At 41.0% G+C, this 23,140-nt stretch overlaps 1 protein-coding gene across 1 annotated transcript in view; it reads left to right on the top strand.

The window, feature by feature from the left end:
* Positions 1–7,446: 7,446 nt before the first annotated feature.
* Positions 7,447–23,140, top strand: part of METAP1 (methionyl aminopeptidase 1) — a gene marked incomplete at its 5' end in the record, with an annotated part of 63,483 nt that continues 47,789 nt past the window's right edge. The window contains one exon of the mRNA XM_079706507.1: positions 7,447–7,560. Coding sequence (XP_079562633.1) covers positions 7,447–7,560 — 114 coding nt within the window. The remainder of the gene's footprint in view (positions 7,561–23,140) is intronic.

Here is a 23,140-nt window from a genome sequence, read left to right as displayed (position 1 = left end):
TTCCAAGACACTGTCCATGCCTTAGCATACAGTCTGTCTCTTTTTTGGGCAGCGCCTGTGGCTTGTGAAACTTCCCTGACCAGGGACTGAACCTGTGTCTCCTGCAGTGGAAGCTCGGAGTCTTAACCACTGGACCACCAGGGAAGTCCCTAGTTCCTTTATTAAATTCTTCACTCTTCTCAAATTACCCAGCTTGAGAGTGTCTTCTGCTTCTTTCTGCATTCTGATAGAACAGGTATTCTCCCCATCACCCCCAACTCTCTCTCTCTTTCAATCAACATGTACACATATCTTTCTTCTTTTTTGAACATTTGACATAATTCATATTTGCAAAAAACTTAAGAAGGAAAAACATTTACTGAGCACTTATATGTCAAGAATTGTGATAGGGTTAATGGTTGGGAATAGAGAGAAAAATAAGATATAACCCTCTTGTCACAGAAAGTTACAGTCTAGTAGGAGAGACAGGTGAAAGATTAAAGGTAATGAGTACAGTGGTTAAGAGCATGGGATTTGTAGTCAGACAGACTTGAACTCAAGTCCAGGCTCAGCCACCTACTGGTTATGTGAACTTGGGCTAGAGAGATAAAAATGGGATTAGGACTAGTACCTTCCTCATAGGGTCCTTATGTGGATTAAAAGTAAACCCATTAGTATCTGTACTTTCTTATAAGCATATGAGCATATGCTTAGCATATAGTAAGTTCTTAATAAATGTTACTTAAAATTATCCTTAATGGCAACAATAGCACCTTGTACCTGGTTTAGAGGTAGCACAGTGGAAGCCACTGATTAACTAGAGCTGTGGAGGTCAGCAAAAATTTAATGGGTAAAGTGATATCTGAGCTGGATCTTGAAGAAACAGAATTATAATTTCACCAAGAGATCAAATAGGGATCAAACATAACCCATTTCCTTTACAGCAAAAACATTTTTTTTTCTTTTGGTCCAAGATCCAACCCAGTTTCAAGTGTTACATTTAATTGTTATGTCTCTTTAGTCTCTTTTGATCTGGAATAGTTCCTCAAATCTTTCCCTGTTGGGTCATTGGCATTTTGAAGAGTACAGGTCAATTATACTGTTGATTGTCTTCTGTTTGGATTTGTCTTATGTTTCCTCATGATTAGAATCAATTATGCATTTTTGGCAAGAACACCACAAAAGATATACCATGTTCTCAGTGTTTCATATTAGGATGTGCACAAAGTTGATTTGTCCTCTTCCTGGTGATTTTAACTTTGATAACATAGTTAAGAAAGCACCTGCAATGTTTCTCAGCTGTGAAGTTACCATTTTGCCTTCTTAAATGATAAATATTTTGTAGGGAGTTACACTGAGGCTATGTAAATATCCTGTTCCTTAACAAATTCTCCCCCAATCATTTTAGCACCCATTGATGGCTCCTGCCTAAAAAAGTATTACTATAATGGTTGCCAAACAGTGATTTTCTAATGACTTCATTTCTTCCACACTTATTATCTGACATTCTATTATAAAGAAGTGCTTACTTTTGCCCCTCATTTATGTGTTTATTTACATGTTTTTATCAGTATGGGCTCATGGATGACCATTTTTTAAATGGGTTATAATCTGATACTATCATTATTTATTCTGATGCTCAGATTGTCTCCAGTTTGGCCAGTGGGAGCTCCTTCAAATTGGCTACTATGTCCTTTTTATACTTTCCATCATTTATTTATTTTTATTTATTAAAAAAATATTTATTTGTTAATTTATATTTTTGGCTGCATCGGGTCTTAGTTGCAGGGGTCTCCATAATTTTTGAGCTTTAGTTTATGTTCTGGTACAATGAGACTTTACAGACTTATCTTGTACTTCCCCTGCTCCTGGAATGAGCCAGTTGTCCAAGGAGCTCTGATTACTTTTAGTGGGGAATGGTATTTAGAAACCAAGATCTGGAAATCAGATGTGCTCATTGTCATTAGGCCCTCTCAGTGGGTAAAGCATTACTTACAAACACACACACACACACACACACACGTCTATATTATCTATCTATCAAAATTTGAGTTCACACTGATACTTCTAATTCCAGTACAACACTACATGATTCATTCTAGCCTTCAGCCATTCCATATTTTGAACTCCCTCCTTAGACAGTGAAAAATTTGACTCTCAGTATCTTTAATTTAATTACTTATTTTCTTATTTCCCCTTTATGTACCAAGCCTCTGATCCTTGATTATCTCCTTAGCTTTGGCCTTGGTGGTCCCACAGATCCCCTTAGCTCTGACTGTTTCATTGGCCCCAATTCTGCAAGCTCTGGTCACCTCTCTGACCCTGGCTCCAGCTCCATAGGCCCCATATTAGTGAAAGATATTAAGCAGGGGAAAGGCATGATCAGATGTGTCTCAGAACAATCAGTTTGATGGCAGGGATCAGATTCAATGGAATTAGAGGTAGTTAAGAGGCTACTGTAAAGCTTAGGCTTAAAACGGCCTCAACTAAAACTAAAGCCAAAGTATAGAGAGAACACATAAAACAAATCTTTAGAAGATAACACCTATAGGATTGAGTAATTAATTTGATGTAGGGGCATACGGAAGAAGAGAGAGCCTAATTTTTTATTTTCGCCACACTGCATGGCTTGCAGGATCTCAGTTCCCCGACCAGGGATTGAACCCAGGCCATGGCAGTGAAAGTACCAAATCCTAACCACTAGACCACCAGGGAACTCCTGAGAGAGCCTAATTTTTAACTTGGGAGATAACAGTAGAAAGGATGTCACTAAACAAAATAGGAAATTCAGGAGAAAAAGCAGATTTAAAGGGGGTGGCAAAAGTGCCAAATAGAGGACAATTGTTTATTTTTGACCAGGTTGAATGTGAACTGTCCGTGGACGCTTGAAGCAGAATAGCAAGTTGGGCAGATGGCTTTGGGCATGTGCTTAGATACTACCTGAAAAATGCTTTTTCTCTGCACAAAAGTCCAGGGAAACAAGTGCCTCCAGGGCCAAAGGACTCTCAGAAATGCCAAATTCCCATCTGAGACTCTGAAGTCCATTCTGCTGCCTGTAAGTGGGTTTGCTGAACTTTGCCCAAGGAAATTAAAACAGAAACCGATGTCCATGGGGATTTTGACTTAAAAATCTCAGAAGAAGGAGGAAGAGAAGAATAAAACAGGACTATGTCTGACATAATTTTATAAAAGTCTATGTTTTGTCACTTTTTCAGGCTTAAACAAAAGCATAAAATTGCTTATCTTAAGAACAGCCAGGGACTTCCCTGGAGGCACAGTGGTTAAGAATCCACCTGCCAATGCAGGGGACAACGGGTTCAAGCCCTGGTCTGGGAAGATCCCACATGCTGTGGAGCAACTAAGCCCGTGTGCCGTAACTACTGAGCCTGTGCTCTAGAGCCCACGAGCCACAACTACTGAGCCCATGTGACACAACTACTGAAGCCGTGTGCCTAGAGCCCGTGCTCTGCAACAAGAGAAGCCACCGAAATGAGAAGTCCGCGCACCGCAACAAAGAGTAGCCCCCGCTCACTGCAACTAGAGAAAGCCCGCGCGCAGCAAAGAGACCCAACACAGCCAAACAAAACTCAAAAAAAAACCAACCCAAAACCAAAACCAGCCATAAAGGTGGTCTTAAGAAGTTTATATCACTCAATAGCTTGTCTTGTGCGGGTGAAGGGGACCAAAGAGAGAGGAGCTGATGGCGAGGCTAACTAGTATTGATAATAAGTATAACGCATTGGTCTCTTAAGCACTTCAGAAAGCCTTTCCAAATTAATTATGACAAAACTCTATGAGGTAGGTACTCTAATCTGTACTTTTCTGATATGGAAAATGAGGTTAAACAAGTGGCCCATGGAGCACATGACTAAGGAAGGGGGTATGTAGGTAGAGGTTTCAACCCAGGTGTGCCTATCTTAATACAACATCTGGGCTCTTAACTGCCCCAAACACTGCTTTCCTAAAGATGCGAGGAAGCAGCAGCCTCCAGAGGAGATGGCCAGCAAGAGCAGGAGAGTTTCTAGTCTCTCTGTGCCTGCGAAGAACCCTGAGGGTCTTTTGAACTAGAATTTTCAGAAATTCCTGTTCCTCTATTTGATTAGCTCAGTCCTGGACACAACCCATCAGAGGTCAACAAACTGGAATTCCTCCAGAGTAGATGGACAAAGATTACAAGGGATCCAAACATACTATAAAATACAAGGGAATATTGTAAGAACTGACAAACCATAAGACATGATAGTACCAAATACATAAAGAGCTATCGTATAGAAAAGGAATGGGACTTACTGTTTCTCTAAATCTAAGAGTAATCCATGGCATAGTGCTATGTGAAAATGCAGAGCAAAATATTCCATCAATGACTGCAAATATGTAAACATTTAATATGCAAGTGAATAAGGATTGAAGGTAACTAGGACAGATGAAACATTGATGTGTTTAGGTGATGGTACTGTGGCCAATTTGTGTCGACTCTTTTTTTAGTATTGTTCTACAAAAAAGAAATTTTAACAAATAAAAGCAAACACATAAAAGAAGAAATGGAAGTGCTATAATCATAGAAAAATGGTCAGCCTTACTATAATCTAAAAACAAATAGATTTACATATTTATCAAAATGAAAAACATTAAAAATAGATAATACCTAGCACTAGTAAGGTCTCAGGAAATAAGATCTCTAATACAGTTCTGACCAGAGTGTAAATTTGTACACACTTTCTGAGGAAAAATTTGGCAAACTATATAAAAAAGAATAAACAACAGTGACAATCTTTTGATGCAGCAATTCCACTTTTAAGACTATATCCTAAGTAAGTAAGGATTTATGTAAAGTTCGAACTAAAAAGGTACTCAGAGAAGCCTTGTTTATAATCCATAACAAATAAAAATAACCTAAATGTCTATTATTAGTTAATTTGGCTCAGTAAATTATACAATAGAATATTATGCAGACATTAAAATTATGTGCAGAAAGTACATATATATATATATATTTTTGGTTGCACTGCGCAGCATATGGGGTCTTAGTTCCCCAACCAGGGATCAAACCATGACCCCTGCAGTGGAAGTGTGGAGTCCTAACCACTGGACCACCAGGGAATTCCCTGGAAAAATGTATATCTGATGGCAATAAAGGAAGTTCACAACTTGAACAAACAGGTAACTAAATACTCTGCATAGTACGGTCCAGTTTTTGTTTAAAAATATTCTATATATATGTGCTATATGTGCATATACACATAGCATATACACATACATATACATATATACATATATTTGGTGCTTGATTTCTTTTTTGCTTATGTGTATATAACATTTTAAAATTTATTATTTGATTTTATTACCTTATTTTATTGATTATATAACAAAACAAAGCAATTAAAAATAAAATATGAGGGCTCCCCTGGTGATGCACTGGTTAAGAATCTGCCTGCCAATGCAGGCGACACGGGTTCGAGCCCTGGTCCGGGAAGATCCCACATGCCGCGGAGCAACTAAGCCCGTGCGCCACAACTACTGAGCCTGCACTCTACAGCCCACAAGCTACAACTACTGAGCCCACGTGCCACAACTACTGAAGCCTACGCGCCTAGAGCCTGTGCTCTGCAACAAGAGAAGCCACGACAATGAGAAGCCCACGCACCGCAACGAAGAGTAGCTCCTGCTCACCGCAACTAGAGAAAGCTTGCGCACAGCAACGAAGACCCAACACAGCCAAAAAAAACCAAAACAAACAAAAAAAAGAGCTTTTCTCATCTATCACATATGGAAAGTTTTTTAAAAATATGGATTAGATAACACAAAGTTCACAGCACTTAGTTTGTAATGGAGCAGGACCCTATGGGGCCTTCCTGGGACAGGCCTTTTCTCATATCCTCTTCTTTAGTTCCTCTCTGAAGTACCTAGATAACAGCATTTCATGCACATTTCCGGAGTTGTTGTACAGATGTGAAAACCCCCCACTGAAAGGAAGGTATTAACTACTTGATGACCATGAGCACATAGCCCCAGGCCTCCCCATAGCCTAAGGACTGATAATGTTAATCCCTGTGACACCTCCCTGTTGCCTGCACCTTCAGCCAATCAGAGAATTGTGCATGAGCTGATCACATACCTTGCAACTCCTCCCCCAGCCCCCCCCTACCTGGCTTTTAAAAAAATGCTTTGCTGAAACCCTTCAAGGAGTTTGGGGTTTTTTTTTAGAGCAATGAGTCACCTGTCTCCTTAGTGGCCCTGCAATAAACCTTTCTCTGCTCCAAACGCCCACGTTTTGGTTTGTTCCTCCTCACTGTGCGTTGGGTACACGAACTTGCCCTAACAAGTTGATAATCAATAAATACTTCCTAAATGGGAAGAAAATCTAAAAAAGAGTGGATATATGTATACATATAACTGATTCATTTTACGGTACAGCTGAAACTAACAAAACATCGTAAAGCAACTAAACTTCAATAAAAATTATTACAAAAATTTATCAGAAAAAAAATACTAGTTCCTCTCTCTTCCCTGGTGACAGGAGGTATTCAAGCACAAATTAGAAAATGGCAGATCCGGGATGTAGTTGAAGAGATTTAGGCAAGAGGTTAGCATTAGATGAACTCTAAAGCTCCCTTCAACTCTGATATTTCATGATAAACACAATTTTCCCCTAGTTACCTCTTAAACTATCAACTGGGATAATACAAAAAACTACGGTTTGTATTGACTACCTAGTAGTTGTGTTACCATCAGTAGCACTGTACATTGTGAATGGAGGGGCGGTGGCGTGAAAAAAAATCCGGCACGAGGGAAGCCAGACGCAAGTCCCAGCCCACCTCTCCATTGACAGTTCCCTGGCTTCCTTTTTTTGTGAATGAGCGGTGGTCCTCAGGCCTCAGATCAGACACTATCCGCGAGAAACAGAACTTTAAAAAGGGAATTACTTTCCTTTTCCAAGGAGTTGCCAGGTGGACCAACACAGAGGAATGGAGCGCCCTTTCCAACCGCCTGAGAGTATGGGAGACGTTCAAGACCCTGGGATCCAGTCAGTAAGGGACGACTGGGGAGCTCTCTCTAGGCACTGAGAGGGCCTCTCCCAGTTGGCCGCACTGGGCCTTCTCCGCCGGGCGCCGAGAGGTCGCGCTTGCCGCGGCTACAAGCAGGACAGCACGGAGGAGCCGAACGCTCTGCCAGGTACCCTTACGGCCCCCACGTGCACGCGGGCCGCGAAAAGGCTGGGGCCTCGGGCGGGGGCGGGGCCAAGGCCGTGGGGCGGGGCTCCAGCTGCGCGCGCGGGGCGGGGGCGGGGCGCGCAGCGTGGTCTGGGCAGGTCCGGCGCTCCTCCTCCTCCCGCGCCCAGGCCTGGCGGGCCGAGCTCCTCCCCTGGCTCGGCCTCTCTCCCCACCCCTGCCCTCCTTCTGCCCAGCAGTTCCTCCTTCCCTCCTCCCCCTCTTCCTCGGTGAGGTGCTCCTCCATCAGCCAGCCAGCATGGCGGCCGTGGAGACGCGTGTGTGCGAGACGGACGGTTGCAGCAGTGAGGCCAAGCTCCAGTGTCCCACCTGCATCAAGCTGGGGATACAGGGCTCGTACTTCTGCTCGCAGGTAGACTCCCGCTTCCCAGCGGCGCCGCCGCCGCCCCCCCCCCCCCTCTCCGCCTGACCTCGCGGCCGGTCGGGACACGCTCCTCCTCTTCCCCCCGCGGTCGCGCCGGCCGCGCTTCCTCCTCTCCACAGTCTGAAGCGCCGCCGCCCCCTCTCTCCTCCGGGGGATCTGGGGCCCCACCGGACCCCGGCCGCGCGGGGCGCACGCTGGGTACGGGCGCGGGCGGCCGCGGCCATGTGGGCTGGGGGCGGAAGCGGACTTGCCCTGGGTCGCTCGGCCGCGCTGGGGCCCCGCGTTGAGGGGCCGGTTCTCACCGCGCATCCTCTGCCCGGGCTGGGGCTGCCAGGTGTGCGGGCTACCCGGGACAGGTGGGGACGCCGGGGGAAGGGGGCAGCCCCAGCTGTGCGAGTCGTCACAGCTGCAGCTCCCGGCAGGGCTCTGGTCTTGGTCGCTGGGGGCTGCGGGGCCGGGTAGTCACTCTGGTCCCTACGGAATTGGGGGTCGGAAGAGACCCGTTGGCCTTTGAAGAGTGAGTTACCTGGGACGGTGGGGGTCTCAGAGAGGAGGTATACTAGCTCCAGCCCCACCCACCTCTGTCCGTAGCTTTTACTGCTGCGCATTGACACTTCGGCAACTTTGGGGTTGGGGATGGAGAGGGATCTGTGTAATTCATTCTTTTCCTTTGGCATCCAAAATTATTAATTTACAAAACCATAAGTTAACAGTATGAGTCACCTCTGATTTACTGAATTTACCACTGAGTGAAAAAGACAGTTCCATTAAGAGTTATGCTTTAAAGCCGTAGTGTATTTTAACAAGTTTCGTGCGGTGGAGCAAAGCCAGTACTGAATGGGGTCCGGACTGCAACGTGTGCTGGTGTTTATGTTTACTGAAGAGCACTAGTGTTCCGGCTGCATTTAGACGCCCGGAGTATTGGCCCGGCGGCATTGGTACGGCTTTTAGTTACAGTCCGGATTTGTTGAAGAGAGGCACGTGAATATTCAGGTACTAAATCGGTAGTGTCCCGCGGGGAGGAGAGCATGAACAAAGAGTCTGAAGGCACGGTCAGGGCCCTGCCCTTGCCGCCGACTGTGAGATCTTGAAGTAGTCAAGTTACTTAATCTTTCTGAGCACCTCTGTGCAGAGGGGAAGATGATACTTTTACTTGCATATTTCACAAGGTTGTTCTGAGGCCCAAATTATCCAATGAATGTGAAATCTTGGTAAAACCTAAGGAGGTTCTTTTTAAAGGCCGTCAGTACACTGTAGCACTGTTGTATATAAAAATATAAACGAATAGAAGGAAACAAATATATAAGAGCAATAATATAAATATTTCAAATATAAACTGTGTAAACATAAAGATGTATGTAAAATTAACGTATAAATAAAACCCTTAAGGTCCGGCACTTGTAGATAAGCTGTTGGAAGAGATCCTAGCTATGTTGTACAGGTGCTGTTTTCAGATAGGATATGATCCTTGGCCTTGTTAGTATTATTTGGAAAAAGTTGCATATGGAGAAGTGTTGCTCATTTTAAAAATAGCATTGGGACTACTCAACATGCTAAAACTGGTCTGAGTCCTTTTGTTTCTTTAAAATAATTTTCAAATTCTATAATTTGTTGAGGCCTGTGTGGGACCTGGACTTAAAACAAAAAAACAGTAGTTTATCTTTGGAAATTGTGTACCACATGAGTAGACTAATGTGGTTTATGTTGTGCTTAAATTTAGTTGGCATTTGGTAATGTTAAGTGAATTAATATGTACACAGACTTACCTGCTGGGATTTTTAAAAGATACTATGAAGCCATATTCATCAGGGATGGGTGATATTCTCTTAGGCATGGTATTATTCAGTAGAAAGAACATTGGCTCATTGGGGTTTATGGAAAAATGACAACATATTTGTGAAAACATGCAGGGTTTATTCAGTACGGTAGGTATTTCATGTTGGATTCTGCAGGTATATTTCTAGTCCCATTGTTATACCTGTAGTCAAATATATCCTGACTGGTACTCGAAGCTGTCTCTTTCTTCATTTCTGTTACTACCTCCTTTAGTTTAAAAAATTTCTCACCAGTTTCTCTTAGTTCATTTCCCTGCTGTAGTTTCCCACCTTGCAAATAAACACCCACACCCACACAAAAAAAATCAAAGGAAGAAAACCTTTTGTACAGAAGTTATTTCTCCCCTAGCATAGCACAGTCTGACTATGCTTACCACCACCTATAACAAATGGAGTTACCATTGCTTGCAGGATTCTAGCCCCATAGTCAGGGCACCTCTTCTGAGTCCACCTTTATTCTCTTGCTCTAACCAGAGGCTGTATTTGTACTCTTTCCTTTACCCAGAATGTCACCTGTCTTCTGAAATCACAGCTATTCTTTCAGTCCCAGCTTGAGACCTTGATCAATCATTAACTTCTCCTAAGCCAGTTTCCACATTTGTGATGAAGCTAGGGCTTCGTGCCACTTCTCTGATCATCTTCACTAGCAGTGGTCTGTCTTTTCTCTTCTCCTTGCTCCTCTGGTCCCCAGCCTGGCTATCTGGCCAGCTTGTCTTTGGGAACAAACCGAACAAAACTACAAGAGCCGTAACAGAAGTAAGCCTTCCCGGTTACCCTGTCACACCACCTTATTCCCTTTATAATATTTTATACAATCTGTAATTATTTCATTTTTGTTCTTGTTTATCTGTCTTTTAATCAGAAGGTGAGGTCATGAAGAAGCTCTCTTGTTCACTTCCCTATGCTCATTTCTCAACACAATGCTCTATGCAATAGATGGTTGATAAATGCTTGAGTCATTGTATCAAAAGGCAGAATAAAGAGGTAGACTACTGCATTCGAATCACAGCTCCATTACTTACTAGCTGTGTGCTTTAGGTAGATAACCTTTGTTTTTTGTTATAGCCTTTTAAAATGGGTCTATGAATAGTACCAACCTCAGGGTTGGTACTAAATACTAAAGACTAAATACTAAGTGTATGTAAAACACTTAGCATAGCAGTGCATTTCATCAGTGTTAGCTCTTTTAATTGTTATACTGAGTTTATGCTTAAGAAGATAGAAATATTTTTATTTAGGATGCTTAATTTTAAGAAAAATTTTGGTCCTTTAATGAGTAAAACCCGTTTTACTTGAAATCGAGCTTTTCAGGAGTTCTTGATGTTTGATGGTATTTCTTTATAGATGTATCCATCTTTTTCAATAGTAGTTGACCAATTTTTTTTTTTTTTTCCTTTTTTTGTGGTACACGGGCCTCTCACTGTTGTGGCCTCTCCCGTTGCAGAGCACAGGCTTCAGACGCGCAGGCTCAGCAGCCATGGCTCACGGGCCCAGCCGCTCTGCGGCATGTGGGATCCTCCCGGACCGGGACACGAACCCGTGTCCCCTGCATCGGCAGGCGGACTCTCAACCACTGCGCCACCAGGGAAGTCCTAGTTGACCAATTTTAATAGTAGTTCAGTAGTTTACTTGTAGTCCCTAACAGTTCGTAAGAGTTTTTTGAGGATGGAGGCTGTGCTGTACTCATTTTTGTATTTCTTTTAGGTGCCTTGTACACAGGCACTCAGTTCATTAAATGAAAGAAGAAAGGTCATTGGGCCTGAGAAGGAAAAGCAAAGAGCAATCAAGCCCTTAGTGAACACCCCAGGGCAGATGCTATCTTGTCCTTAGTTGAAGGATCTGCTGAGAAGGACCTGAGTGATTTGCAGCCCTTCATAAGGCATAAGAACTTAACAGGTAGTATAGTATAAGTGGAAGGAGCCTGCCTGGGTTTGGAGTCTGACCTGCGTTTAAAATTTTTGTGACCATGTCCTTGGGTAAGTCATCTCCTATTTTATGGGAGGGCTAATGGTACACCCTCTTTATGGAGCTGAGGTGAAGGTGAATAAGAGCATGTGAAGTTCCTCACACAGTGTTCAGTAAATAGTTTTATTACACATATAGCCTTATGTCTAATACTATTACAGTCAGATATAAGGAAGGTTTAAAAATGTTTAAGGACTCCTAGAGTGATGAAAATAAAAATAAACAAATGGGCCCTAATTAAACTTAAAAGCTTTTGCATAGCAAAAGAAACCATAAACAAGATGAAAAGACAACCCTCAGAATGGGAGAAAATATTTGCAAATGAAACATCGGATAAAGGATTAATCTCCAAAATATACAAACTGCTCATGGAGCTCAATATCAAAAAAAATAAACAACCCAATCAAAAAATGGGCAGAAGACCTAAATAGACATTTCACCAAAGAAGTCATACAGATGGCCAAGAGGCACATGAAAAGATGCTCAACATTACTAATCATTAGAGAAATGCAAATCAAAACTACAATGAGGTATCAGCTCACACTGGTCAGAATGGCCATTATCAAAAAATCTAGAAACAATAAATGCTGGAAAGGGTGTGGTGGAATGCTGCACTCTTGGTGGGAATGTAAATTGATACAACCACTATGGAGAACAGTATGGAGGTTCCTTAAAAAACCAAAAACAGAAGTGCCATATGACCCAGCAATCCCACTACTGGGCATATACCCTGAGAAAACCATAATTCAAAAGGAGACATGTACCACAATGTTCATTGCAGCACTATTTACAATAGCCAGGACATGGAAGCAACCTAAATGTCCATCAACAGATAAATGGATAAAGATGTGGCACAAATATACAATGTAATATTACTCAGCCATAAAAAGAAACGAAATTGAGTTATTTGTAGTGAGGTGGATGGACCTAGAGTCTGCCATGCAGAGGGAAGTAAGTCAGAAAGAAAAACAAATACCATGTGCTAACGCATATACATGGAATCTAACAAAAAATAGAAATGGTACTGATGAACCTAGTGGCAGGGCAGGAATAAAGACGTAGATATAGAGAATGGACTTGACATGGTGTGGGGAGAGGGGGAAGCTGGGAGAAAGTGAGAGTAGCATTGACATATATACACCACCAAATGTAAAATAGACAGCTAGTGGGAAGCAGCAGCATAGCACAGGGAGATCAGCTCTGTGCTTTGCGACCACCTAGAGGGGTGGGATAGGGAGGGTGGGAGGGAGGCTCAAGAGGGAGGGGATATGGGGATATATGTATGCATATGGCTGATTCACTTGGTTATATAACAGAAACTAACCCAGCATTGTGAAGCAATTATACTCCAATAAAGATGTATTTTAAAAAAATTAAAATATAAGCAGTAAATAAACATATTCTATGAAATACAGAAAAAGTGTTTAAGGAGAAGCATCGTTTGTTATGAACATTTTGAACAAATTCTTGCAATAGGTTCTTTCAAGGAAGCAGTGGTGATGTAAGGTGACTGATTGGGTCTTCAGCAAGAAAGTGAGTGGGTGGGCATCTTGTATGTTGGAGTTGGAAAGTGAGGAAGGAATTGCCCTTCCAACATGTAGCATCTTTGAAATGCAGACCTGCCCTCTAAAACGCTTTCTCCTTTGGTAACAAAGTTCCTGAGAATGCAGTGTTTCTGGAACTCATCTTCATCCTCCTTGGAGGTATTACCATATTATACTTTTTATTTCTAGGGATTTTCTTTAAATTCCTCACATTACCTCACACTATGCCTAGATATTGCTGTAAGATAGGTGTTTGGGTACAACTGTCTTAGCTTCTTATTAAAAAATGAATAGGATGAAGGTCTAGAGAGGTTGTGATTTTTTTTTTAAGGAAAAATAACTTTCGCTTTAGAAAAAATTAGAAAATGCAGGTGAAAAGTTACCCAGTGATTATTTCTGTGAGTTTTTTGATGGGTATTCTTACAAACACATTTATATTTTCTTATATATATTTATGTGCATATACTTGCATGCGTTTTTGTCAGAATGATACCATAATATACATAATCTTAGGGGATTTGCTTACTTTTATGTCTTAATTAATACATTGGGAATGTCCATAATAGCTACATTTACATTATCCTTTGTAGTGGCTGGACTAATATACAACGTGATAGGTGTACCGTCCTTTATTTACTCACTTATGAATTTACTTTCTTTTCAATTCTTTTAGCTACTGTTTAACTGCTCTTCAATAAATGTTCTTATGAAATTTAAATCATTTTGATTTACTCGGGAGTATAGGATAATAGTAAGACTGGTACAGGAACCCAGGAACCAAGGATTGAACCACCCCAAGCTGCTAGTAGTTCTCACAGTGTAGTCAATGGATTGTTACTAGTTTGAGAAACTTCTGGTGGTGAATGGAGATCTCCTTTTATTGACATGTTTGTATTATAAATGCTTGTCATGAATTATACTTTTATTCCAGTAGAACTTGTGAAAAGCAAGCATCATTTGGTTGGTAGATAATCAAAAGTTGAACAAATCTTTAACTCTGAGTTACTGTTTTAGAGCTTGAAGGGCTAGTAGATGTGATTTTATACTATTCATATAGCTTGTGGTAGAAGTTTTAGTCACTTTTTTTTGGGGGGGGGTGAGTCTGTTTCAGATTTGGCACTTACAACATTTTTAGTTTGGTCTTAGTAATTTGGTGGAGATGACAGACACATAAGCCCATTGGTAAACACATACCCAGCTCTAGACAGGAGGAAGGAGCTTTAGCATGGTAGCTCCTTCTCTATAAATGAAGAATTGTCTTTGGTATTAATAGCAAATCCATTTAGTTGATGTAATATAGGCAGGAATACTCTATAGAGCAAACATTGGGATTCTCTCCATATTAAAGTTTTAATGTAACCAAATATAAATATAATTATCCTTTCTGCTTGATCCTGAACTTCTCTTGACCTCACAGTTTTAACATGAAGCATTTGCTTATTCATGCTTGGGCAGCTCAACAATTCTAAATCTTTTTTTTCTTTGATTGATATCAGTCTCGGATCTGGCTTTGAATAAAGAACAATTCAACACACCCTGTAAGCTAGGCCTGCCTTTCTCAATGTGTGTATTTAGCAGCTATAGTTGAACCTAGGAAAGGGGGCCCTCTGAAAATTCCCCTCAATTATTCATTGCAAATGAGTTTTCTCTTTGTGCACCATTCACAATAGCTAAGTTGTGGAAACAACCTACATATCCATGGATGGATGAATGAATAAACAAAATGTGGTATAAATACATAACAGAATACTATTCAGTGTTAACAAAGAAGGGAATTTTGCAATGTGCCACAACATGGATGCATCTGGAGGACATTGTGCAGAGTGAAATAAGTCAGTCACGGAAAGACAAATATTCTGTGATTCCACTTACAAAAGGTACCTGAAATAGTCAAAATCAGACACTCAAAGGATGGTTGCCAGGGGTTGGGTGAAGGGGGAAATGGGGAGTTACTAATCAGTAGGCATAAAATTTCAGTCAAGTAAGATGGATAAGCTCTAGAGATCTGCTCTTTACCATTGTACCCACAACAATGTAAATTATATATATATAAATTTTTTCGCTGTGCCCTCCAGCATGTGGGATCTTAGTTCCCCGACCAGGGCTTGAACCTGTGCCCCCTGCATTGGAAGTGTGGAGCCTTAACCACTGGACTGCCAGGGAAGTCCCAATGTAAATTATTATTGACACTTAACAATTGTTAAGAGGGTAGATCTCATGTTAAAGTCTTCTTACCATTAAAAAAAAAAAAGTTCTTTCCTGTTTTTGTCTCTAGTAACCTATCTGTTTTATAGTTAAGTTCAGTGGGGACTTCTTCCTGATACACCAGGGCTGTGCTATGTCTGTTGGAAAGCATTCCTAAAATCCCTGTCAGCTGGAGTTGGCTAGTGTGACATTTATCTGGGTCATAGGCTCAGGCCTCTAAAGAGTGGTTTGGGTATAAGTGAAATTTTGTGACTTTGACAGTTTCCTTATCATCATATAGTGGGAGGCAACAGAGACTTTTCCATATTTTGAACTTGTATTTATTGGTTCTGCCTTGATAAAAGGAACAAAAGGGCAGCCCTTTGCATCAGATTCTGAAGGTTATCCTGCTTTATTGATCAAGCTATGAGCTCAAATCATTCAGTAAAATAGGTAAATGTAAGTGCCATTAGGTTTTAGACATGGCATGGCTTTTTTTTTCCCCTCCTCTGAATGGGGATTTATTTTCTTACTGATTATTTCACTAATTGGTGCTAGTGATGCGTTTAACTATTTGAATACTGATAACTCTGCCTTGTTCACTACTAATATGTAGAGAAAAATATAAATGCAGTTATGTGATTTAGTATTGCTTTTGAATTGAGGTTTTTAAGTACCTTAAAGTCAGGATCTATAAGTTGTTGTTGTTGTTTTTTTTTTTTACTCATTTGTTTTTATTAGATGTTGAATAGAATAAAAAACTAACAGTAAGTCATCTGTAGGATCTAAAGAAACATGATACAGTAAATGCCTCTATACTTAACCACCTAAGTTATTAAAAAGAACATTATTAGTAAAGCAAGTAAAACCAGAAGGCTCTTATGTGTCTCTCACCCAAGTGGAACTCCCTATTCTGAATTTTGTGTTTATCATTCATTTGCTTTTCCATGTTTGATTCCTTAGATAATACATTGTTTAGTTTTGATGTTTTTGAGATTTTTATAAATGAAATCACTGCAAGTATTCTTCTAAAACTTGCTTTATGTATTGAGGTGCTCCTGTGTTGCACCTAGGAGTGCAACATAGTGGGGGGGCTGGGAGCTGAGGCTCAGGCTTCGGTGGTCAGACCCCAGGGAGAGGACTGGGGTTGGCTGCGTGAACACAGCCTGAAGGGGGCTAGTGCACCACAGCTAGCAGGGAGGGAGTCTGGGAAAAAGTCTGGACCTGCTGAAGAGGCAAAAGACCATTGTCTTGGAGTGCGCGAGGAGAGGGGCTTCCTGCTCTGTGTTCCCACAGGTGACAGAGCACCACCTAAGTGAGCTCCAGAGATGGGCACGAGCTGCGGCTATCACCTCGGACCCCAGAGGCAGGCACGGACTGCTGCTGCCACCAAGGATCCTGTTTGCAAGCGCAGGTCACTACCCACACCCTCCTGGGAGCCTGTGCAGCACGCCACTGCCAGGGTGCTGTGATCCAGGGACAACTTCCCCAGGAGAACACATGGTGCACCTCAGGCTGTTGCAGTGTCACTCTGGCCTTTGCTGCCACAGACACGCCCCGCATTCCATCTGTGACTGCCGTACCCCTCCCTCTCCTCGGCCTGAGTGAGCAAGAGAGCTCTAATCAGCCACTGCTTTAACCCCCTCCTATCTGGGCAGGAAACAGATGCCTGAGGGTGGCCTACATGCAGAGGTGGGACCAAAACCAAAGCTGGACCCCAGGAGCTGTGAAAACAAAGAATAGAAAGGGAAATTTCTCTGTGTAGCCTCAGGAGCAGCGGACTAAATGCCTGCAATTGGCTTGGTAAACCCTGTATATGTGGAATACCTGAATAGACAATGAATGCTCCCCAAAAAAGGCAGACTTTGGGGAGCAGCTGTAGACTTGGAGTTTGCTTTCTGTGTCAAATTTGTTTTTGGTTTTATGTCTATTTTGGTTTTTGGTTTTATTTTAGTTTAGTTTTAAGTGCTTGTTATCATTGGTGGATTTGTTAATATATTTGGTTGCTCTCTTCCTTTTTTTTTCTTTCTCCTCCTTTTGTGAGTGTGCGTGTATGTATCTTTCTTTGTGTGACTTCGTCTGCTTTTACCATTTGTTTTGAGGCTCTGTCCATTTTTTTTAATAAATAAATTTATTTATTTATTTACTTTTGGCTGCATTGGGTCTTCATTGCTGCGCATGGGCTTTCTCTAGTTGCAGCGAGTGGGGGCTACTCTTCGTTGTGGTGCGTGGCTTCTCACTGTGATGGCTTCTCGTTGCAGAGCACGGGCTCTCGGCACGCAGGCTTCAGTAGTTGTGGCTCGTGGGCTCTAGAGCTCAGGCTCAGTAGTTGTGGCTCACGGGCTTAGTTGCTCCGTGGCATGTGGTAGCTTCCTGGACAAGGGCTTGAACCCATGTCCCCTGCATTGTCAGGTGGATTCTTAACCACTGTGCCACCACGGAAGCCCTGTTCGTTTTTTATTTATTTATTTACTTTTTTTCCTTTTCTTCCGAGCCGTGTGGCTGGCAGGGTCTTGGTGCTCAGGCTGGGATTCAGGCCTGACCTTCCAAGGTGGGAGACCCGAGTCCAGGATGTTGGACGACCAGAGGCCTCCCAGCCCCATGTAGTATTAATCAGCAAGAGCTCTCCCAAAGACCTCCGTCTCAACACTAAGACCCACCTCCACCCAACGGCCAGCAAGCTCTAGTGCTGGATGACCCATGCCAAACAACTAGCAAGACGGGAACACAACCCCACCCATTAGCAGAGAGGCTGCCTAAAGTCATACTTAGTTTACAGACACCCCAAAACACACCACCTGACGTGGCCCTGCCCACCATAGGGACAAAATTCAGCCCCATCTACCAGAACACAGGCACCAGTCCCCCTAACCAGGAAGCCTACACAAGCCACTGAACCAACTTCACCCACTGGGGGCAGACACCAGAAATAATAGGAACTATGAACATGCAGCCTACGAAAAGGAGACCCCAAGCACAGTAAATTTAAAAAAATGAGAAGACAGAGAAATACGCAGCAGGTGATGGTGCAAGGTAAAAACCCAACAGACCAAACAAATGAAGAGGAAATAGTCTTCCTGAAAAAGAATTCAGAGTAATGATAGTAAAGATGATCCAAAATCTTGGAAAAAGAATGGAGAAAATACAAGAAACGTTTAACAAGGACCTAGAAGAACTAAAGAGCAAACAAACAGAGATGAACAACAATAACTGAAATGAAAAATACACTAGAAGGAATCAATAACAGAGTAACTGAGGCAGAAGAATGAATAAATGAGCTGGAAGACAAAATGGTGGAAATAACAGCTGAGGAGCAGAATAAAGAAAAAAGAATGAAAAAAATTGAAGACAATCTCAGAGACCTCTGGGACAACACTAAATGCACCAACTTTCAAATTACAGGAGTCCCAGAAGAAGAAGAGAAAAAGAAAGGGTCTGAGAAAATATTTGAAGAGATTATAGTCAGAAACTTCCCTAACATGGGAAAGGAAATAGTCACCCAAGTCTAGTAAGCACAGAGAGTCCCATACAGGATAAACCATAGGAGAAACACATCAAGACACATATTAATCAAACTAACAAAAATTAAATTCAAAGAAAAAGTATTAAAAGCAGCAAGGGAAAAGTAAACAAATAATATACAAAGGAGTCCCCACAAAGTTATCAGCTGAGTTTTCAGCAGAAACTCTGTAGGCCAGAAGGGAGTGGCAGGATATACTTAAAGTGATGAAAGAGAAAAACCTACAACCAAGATTACTGTACCCAGCAAGGATCTCACTCAGATTCGACGGAGAAATCAAAAGCTTTTCAGACAAGCAAAAGCTAAGAGAATTCAGCACCACCAAACCAGCTTTACAAAAAATGCTAAAGGAACTTCTCTAGGCAGGGAACACAAAAGAAGGAAAAGGCCTACAAAACCAAAACAAAAGAATTAAGAAAATGGTAATAGGAACACACATATCGATAATTACCTTAAATGTGAATGGATTAAAAGCTCCAACCAAAAGACACAGACTGACTGAATGGATACAAAAACAAGACCCGTATATATGCTGTCTACAAGAGACCCACTTCAGACCTAGGGACACATACAGACAAAGTGAGGGGATGGAAAAAGATATTCCATGCAAATGGAAATCAAAAAAAAGCTGAGTAGAAATACTCATATCAGACAAAGTAGACTTTAAAATAAAGACTATTACAAGAGACAAAGAAGGACACTACATAATGATCAAGGGATCAATCCAAGAAGAGAATACAACAATTGTAAATATTCATGCCCCCAACATAGGAGCACCTCAATACATAATGCAAATACTAACAGCCATAAAAGGGGACAGTCACAGGATCACAATAATAGTAGGGGACTTTAACACCCCACTTTCACCAATGGACAGAGATCATCCAAAATGAAAATAAATGTGGAAACACCAGCTTTAAATGACACATTAGAGTAGATGGGCTTAATTGATATTTATAGGACATTCCATCCAAAAACAACAGAATACACTTTCTTAAGTGTACGTGGAACATACTCCAGGATAGATCATATCTTGGGTCACAAATCAGCCTTGGTAAATTTAAGAAAATTGAAATCGTATCAAGTATCTTTTCTGACCGCAATGCTATGAGACTAGATATCAATTACAGGAAAAAAATCTGTAAAAAATACAAGCATATGGAAGCTAAACAATACACTACTAAATAACCAAGAGATTATTGAAGAAACCAAAGAGGAAATAAAAAAATACCTAGAAACAGATGACAATGAAAACACAATGATCGAAAGCTTATGGCATGCAGCAAAAGCAGTTTTAAGATGGAAGTTTATAGCAATACAATCCTACCTCAAGAAACAAGAAAAATCTCAAATAAACAACCTAACCTTACACCTGAAGCAATTAGAGAAAGAAGAACAAGAAAAACCCAAAGTTGGCAGAAGGAAAGAAATCATAAGTATCAGATCAGAAATAAATGAAAAAGAAATGAAGGAAACAGTAGCAAAGATCAATAAAACCAAAAGCTAGTTCCTTGTGAGTTAAACAAAATTGATAAACCATTAGACTCATCAAGAAAAAAAGGGAGAAGACTTAAATCTACAGAATTAGAAATGAAAAAGGAGAAGTAACAACTGACACTGCAGAAATACAAAGGATCATGAGAGACTACTACAAGCAACTGTATGCCAATAAAATGGACAACCTGGAAGAAATGGACAAATTCTTAGAAAAGCACAACCTTCCAAGACTGAACCAGGAAGAAATAGAAAATGTGAACAGACCAGTTACAAGCACTGAAATTGAAACTTGATTAAAAATCTTCCAACAAACAAAAGCCCAGGACTGGATGGCTTCACAAGTGAATTCTATCAACATTTAGAGAAGAGCTAACCCCTGTCCTTCTCAAACTCTTCCAAAATATAGCAGAGGGAGGAACACTCCCAAACTCATTCTACGAGGCCACCATCACCCTGATACCAAAACCAGACAAAGATGTTACAAAAAAGAAAACTACAGGCCAATCACTGATAAATATACAGAAATCCTCAACAAAACACTAGCAAACAATCCAACAACACATTAAAAGGATCATACACCACGATCAAGTGGGGTTTATGCCAGGAATGCAAGGATTCTTCAATATACACAAATCAATCAATGTGAAAAACCATATTAACAAATTGAAGGATAAAAACCATATGATAATTTCAATAGATGCAGAAAAAGCTTTTGATAAAATTCAACACCCATTTATGATAAAAACTCTCCAGAAAGTGGGCATAGAGGAAACCTACCTCAACATAATAAAGGCCATATAAGAAAACCCCACAGCCAACATCGTTTTCAGTGGTGAAAAACTGAAACCGTTTTCTGTAAGATCAGGAACAAGACAAGGTTGCCCACTCTCAGCACTATTATTCAACATAGTTTTGGAAGTTTTAGCCACAGCAATCAGAGAAGAAAAAGAAATAAAAGGAATACAAATCGGAAAAGAAGAAGTAAAGCTGTCACTGTTTGCAGATGACATGATACTATACATAGAGTCCTAAAGATGCTACCAGAAAACTACTAGAGCTAATCAATGAATTTGGTAAAGTAGCAGGATACAGTACTAACACACAGAAATCCCTTGCATTCCTATTACTAACAACAAAAAGCTGAAATAGAAATTAAGGAAACTCCCATTTACCATTGCAACAAATAGAATAAAATAAACCAACCTATGAATAAACCAACCTAAGGAGACAAAAACCTGTATGCAGAAAACTATAAGACACTGATGAAAGAAATCAAAGATGATACAAACAAATGTAGAGATATAGCATGTTCTTGGATTGGAAGAATCAACATTGTGAAAATGACTCTACTACCCAAAGCAATCTACAGATTCAGTGCAATCCCTATCAAACTACCACTGGCATTTTTCACAGAACTAGAACAAAAAATTGTACAGTTTGTGTGGAAACAGAAAAGACCCTGATAGTCAAAGCAATCTTGAGAATGAAAAACAGAGCTGGAGGAACCAGGCTCACTGACTTTAGACTATACTACAGAGCTACAGTAATCAAGACAGTATGGTACTGGCACAAAAAGAGAAATGTAGATCAATGAAACAGGATAGAAAGCCTAGAGATAAACCCACTCACATATGGTTGCCTTTTCTTTGACAAAGGAGGCAGGAATATATGATGGTGAAAAGACAGCCTCTTCTATAAGTGGTGCTGGTAAAACTGGACAGCTATATATAAAAGAATGAAATTAGAACACTCCCTAACACCATACACAAAAATAAACTCAAAATGGATTAAAGACCTAAACTTAAGGCCAGACACTATAAAACTCTTAGAGGAAAACATAGGCAGAACATTCTATGACATAAATCACAGCAAGATCCTTTTTGACCCATCTCCTAGAGAAATGGAAATAAGATCAAAAATAAACAAATGGGACCTAATAAAACTTAGAAGCTTTTGCACAGCAAAGAGACCATAAACAAGACGAAAAGACAACCCTCAGAATGAGAGAAAATATTTGCAAATGAAGCAACTGACAAAGGATTAATCTCCAAAATTTATAAGCAGCTCAGGCAGCTCAATATCAAAAAAAACAGTCCAAAAATGGGTGGAAGACCTAAATAGACTTTTCTCCAACGAAGATATACAGATTGCCAACAAACACATGAAAGGATGCTCAACATCAGTAATCATTAGAGAAATGCAAGTCAAAACCACGATGAGGTATCACCTCACCCTGGTCAGAGTGGTCATCATAAAAAAATCTAGAAACAATAAATGCTGAAGAGCGTGTGAAGATAAGAGAACTCTCTTGCACTGTTGGTGGGAATGTAAATTGATACAGCCACTATGGAGAACAGTATGGAGGTTCCTTAACAAACTAAAAATAGTAGTACCATATGACTCAGCAATCCCACTACTGGGCATATACCCTAAGAAATTCAAAAAGTGACATGTACCACAATGTTCATTGCAGCACTATTTACCGTAGCCAGGACATGGAAGTAACCTAAGTGTGCATCGACAGATGAATGGATAAAGAAGATGTGGCACATATATACAATGGAATATTACTCAGCCATAAAATGAAACGGAATTGTGTTATTTGAACTGAGGTAGATGAACCTAGAGTCTGTCAGTCATGCAGAGGGAAGTAAGTCAGAGAAAAACAATTACCGTGTGCTAATACATATATATGGAATTCAAAATAAAATGGTTCTGATGAACCTAGGGGCAGGACAGGAATAAAGACGCAGACATTAGAGAATGGACTTGAGATGGTGTGGGGAATGGGAAGCTGGGATGAAGCAAGAGGGTAGTATTGACATATACACTACCACATGTAAAATAGCTAGTGAGAAGTAGCTGCATAGCACAGAGAAATCAGCTCGGTGCTTTGTGACCACCTAGAGGTGGAAGATAGGGAGGGTGGGAGGGAGTCTCAAGAGGGAGGGGGTATGGGGATATATGTATATGTATAGCTGATTCACTTTGTTCTACAGCAGAAAGTAACACGGCATTGTAAA

Source organism: Hyperoodon ampullatus (assembly GCF_949752795.1).
Source record: "Hyperoodon ampullatus genome assembly, chromosome: 1".
NCBI classification, from domain to species: Eukaryota; Metazoa; Chordata; class Mammalia; order Artiodactyla; family Ziphiidae; genus Hyperoodon; species Hyperoodon ampullatus.
The sequence above is the reverse complement of the archived record's forward strand: the minus strand, read 5'-3'. Positions and strand labels throughout refer to the sequence as shown.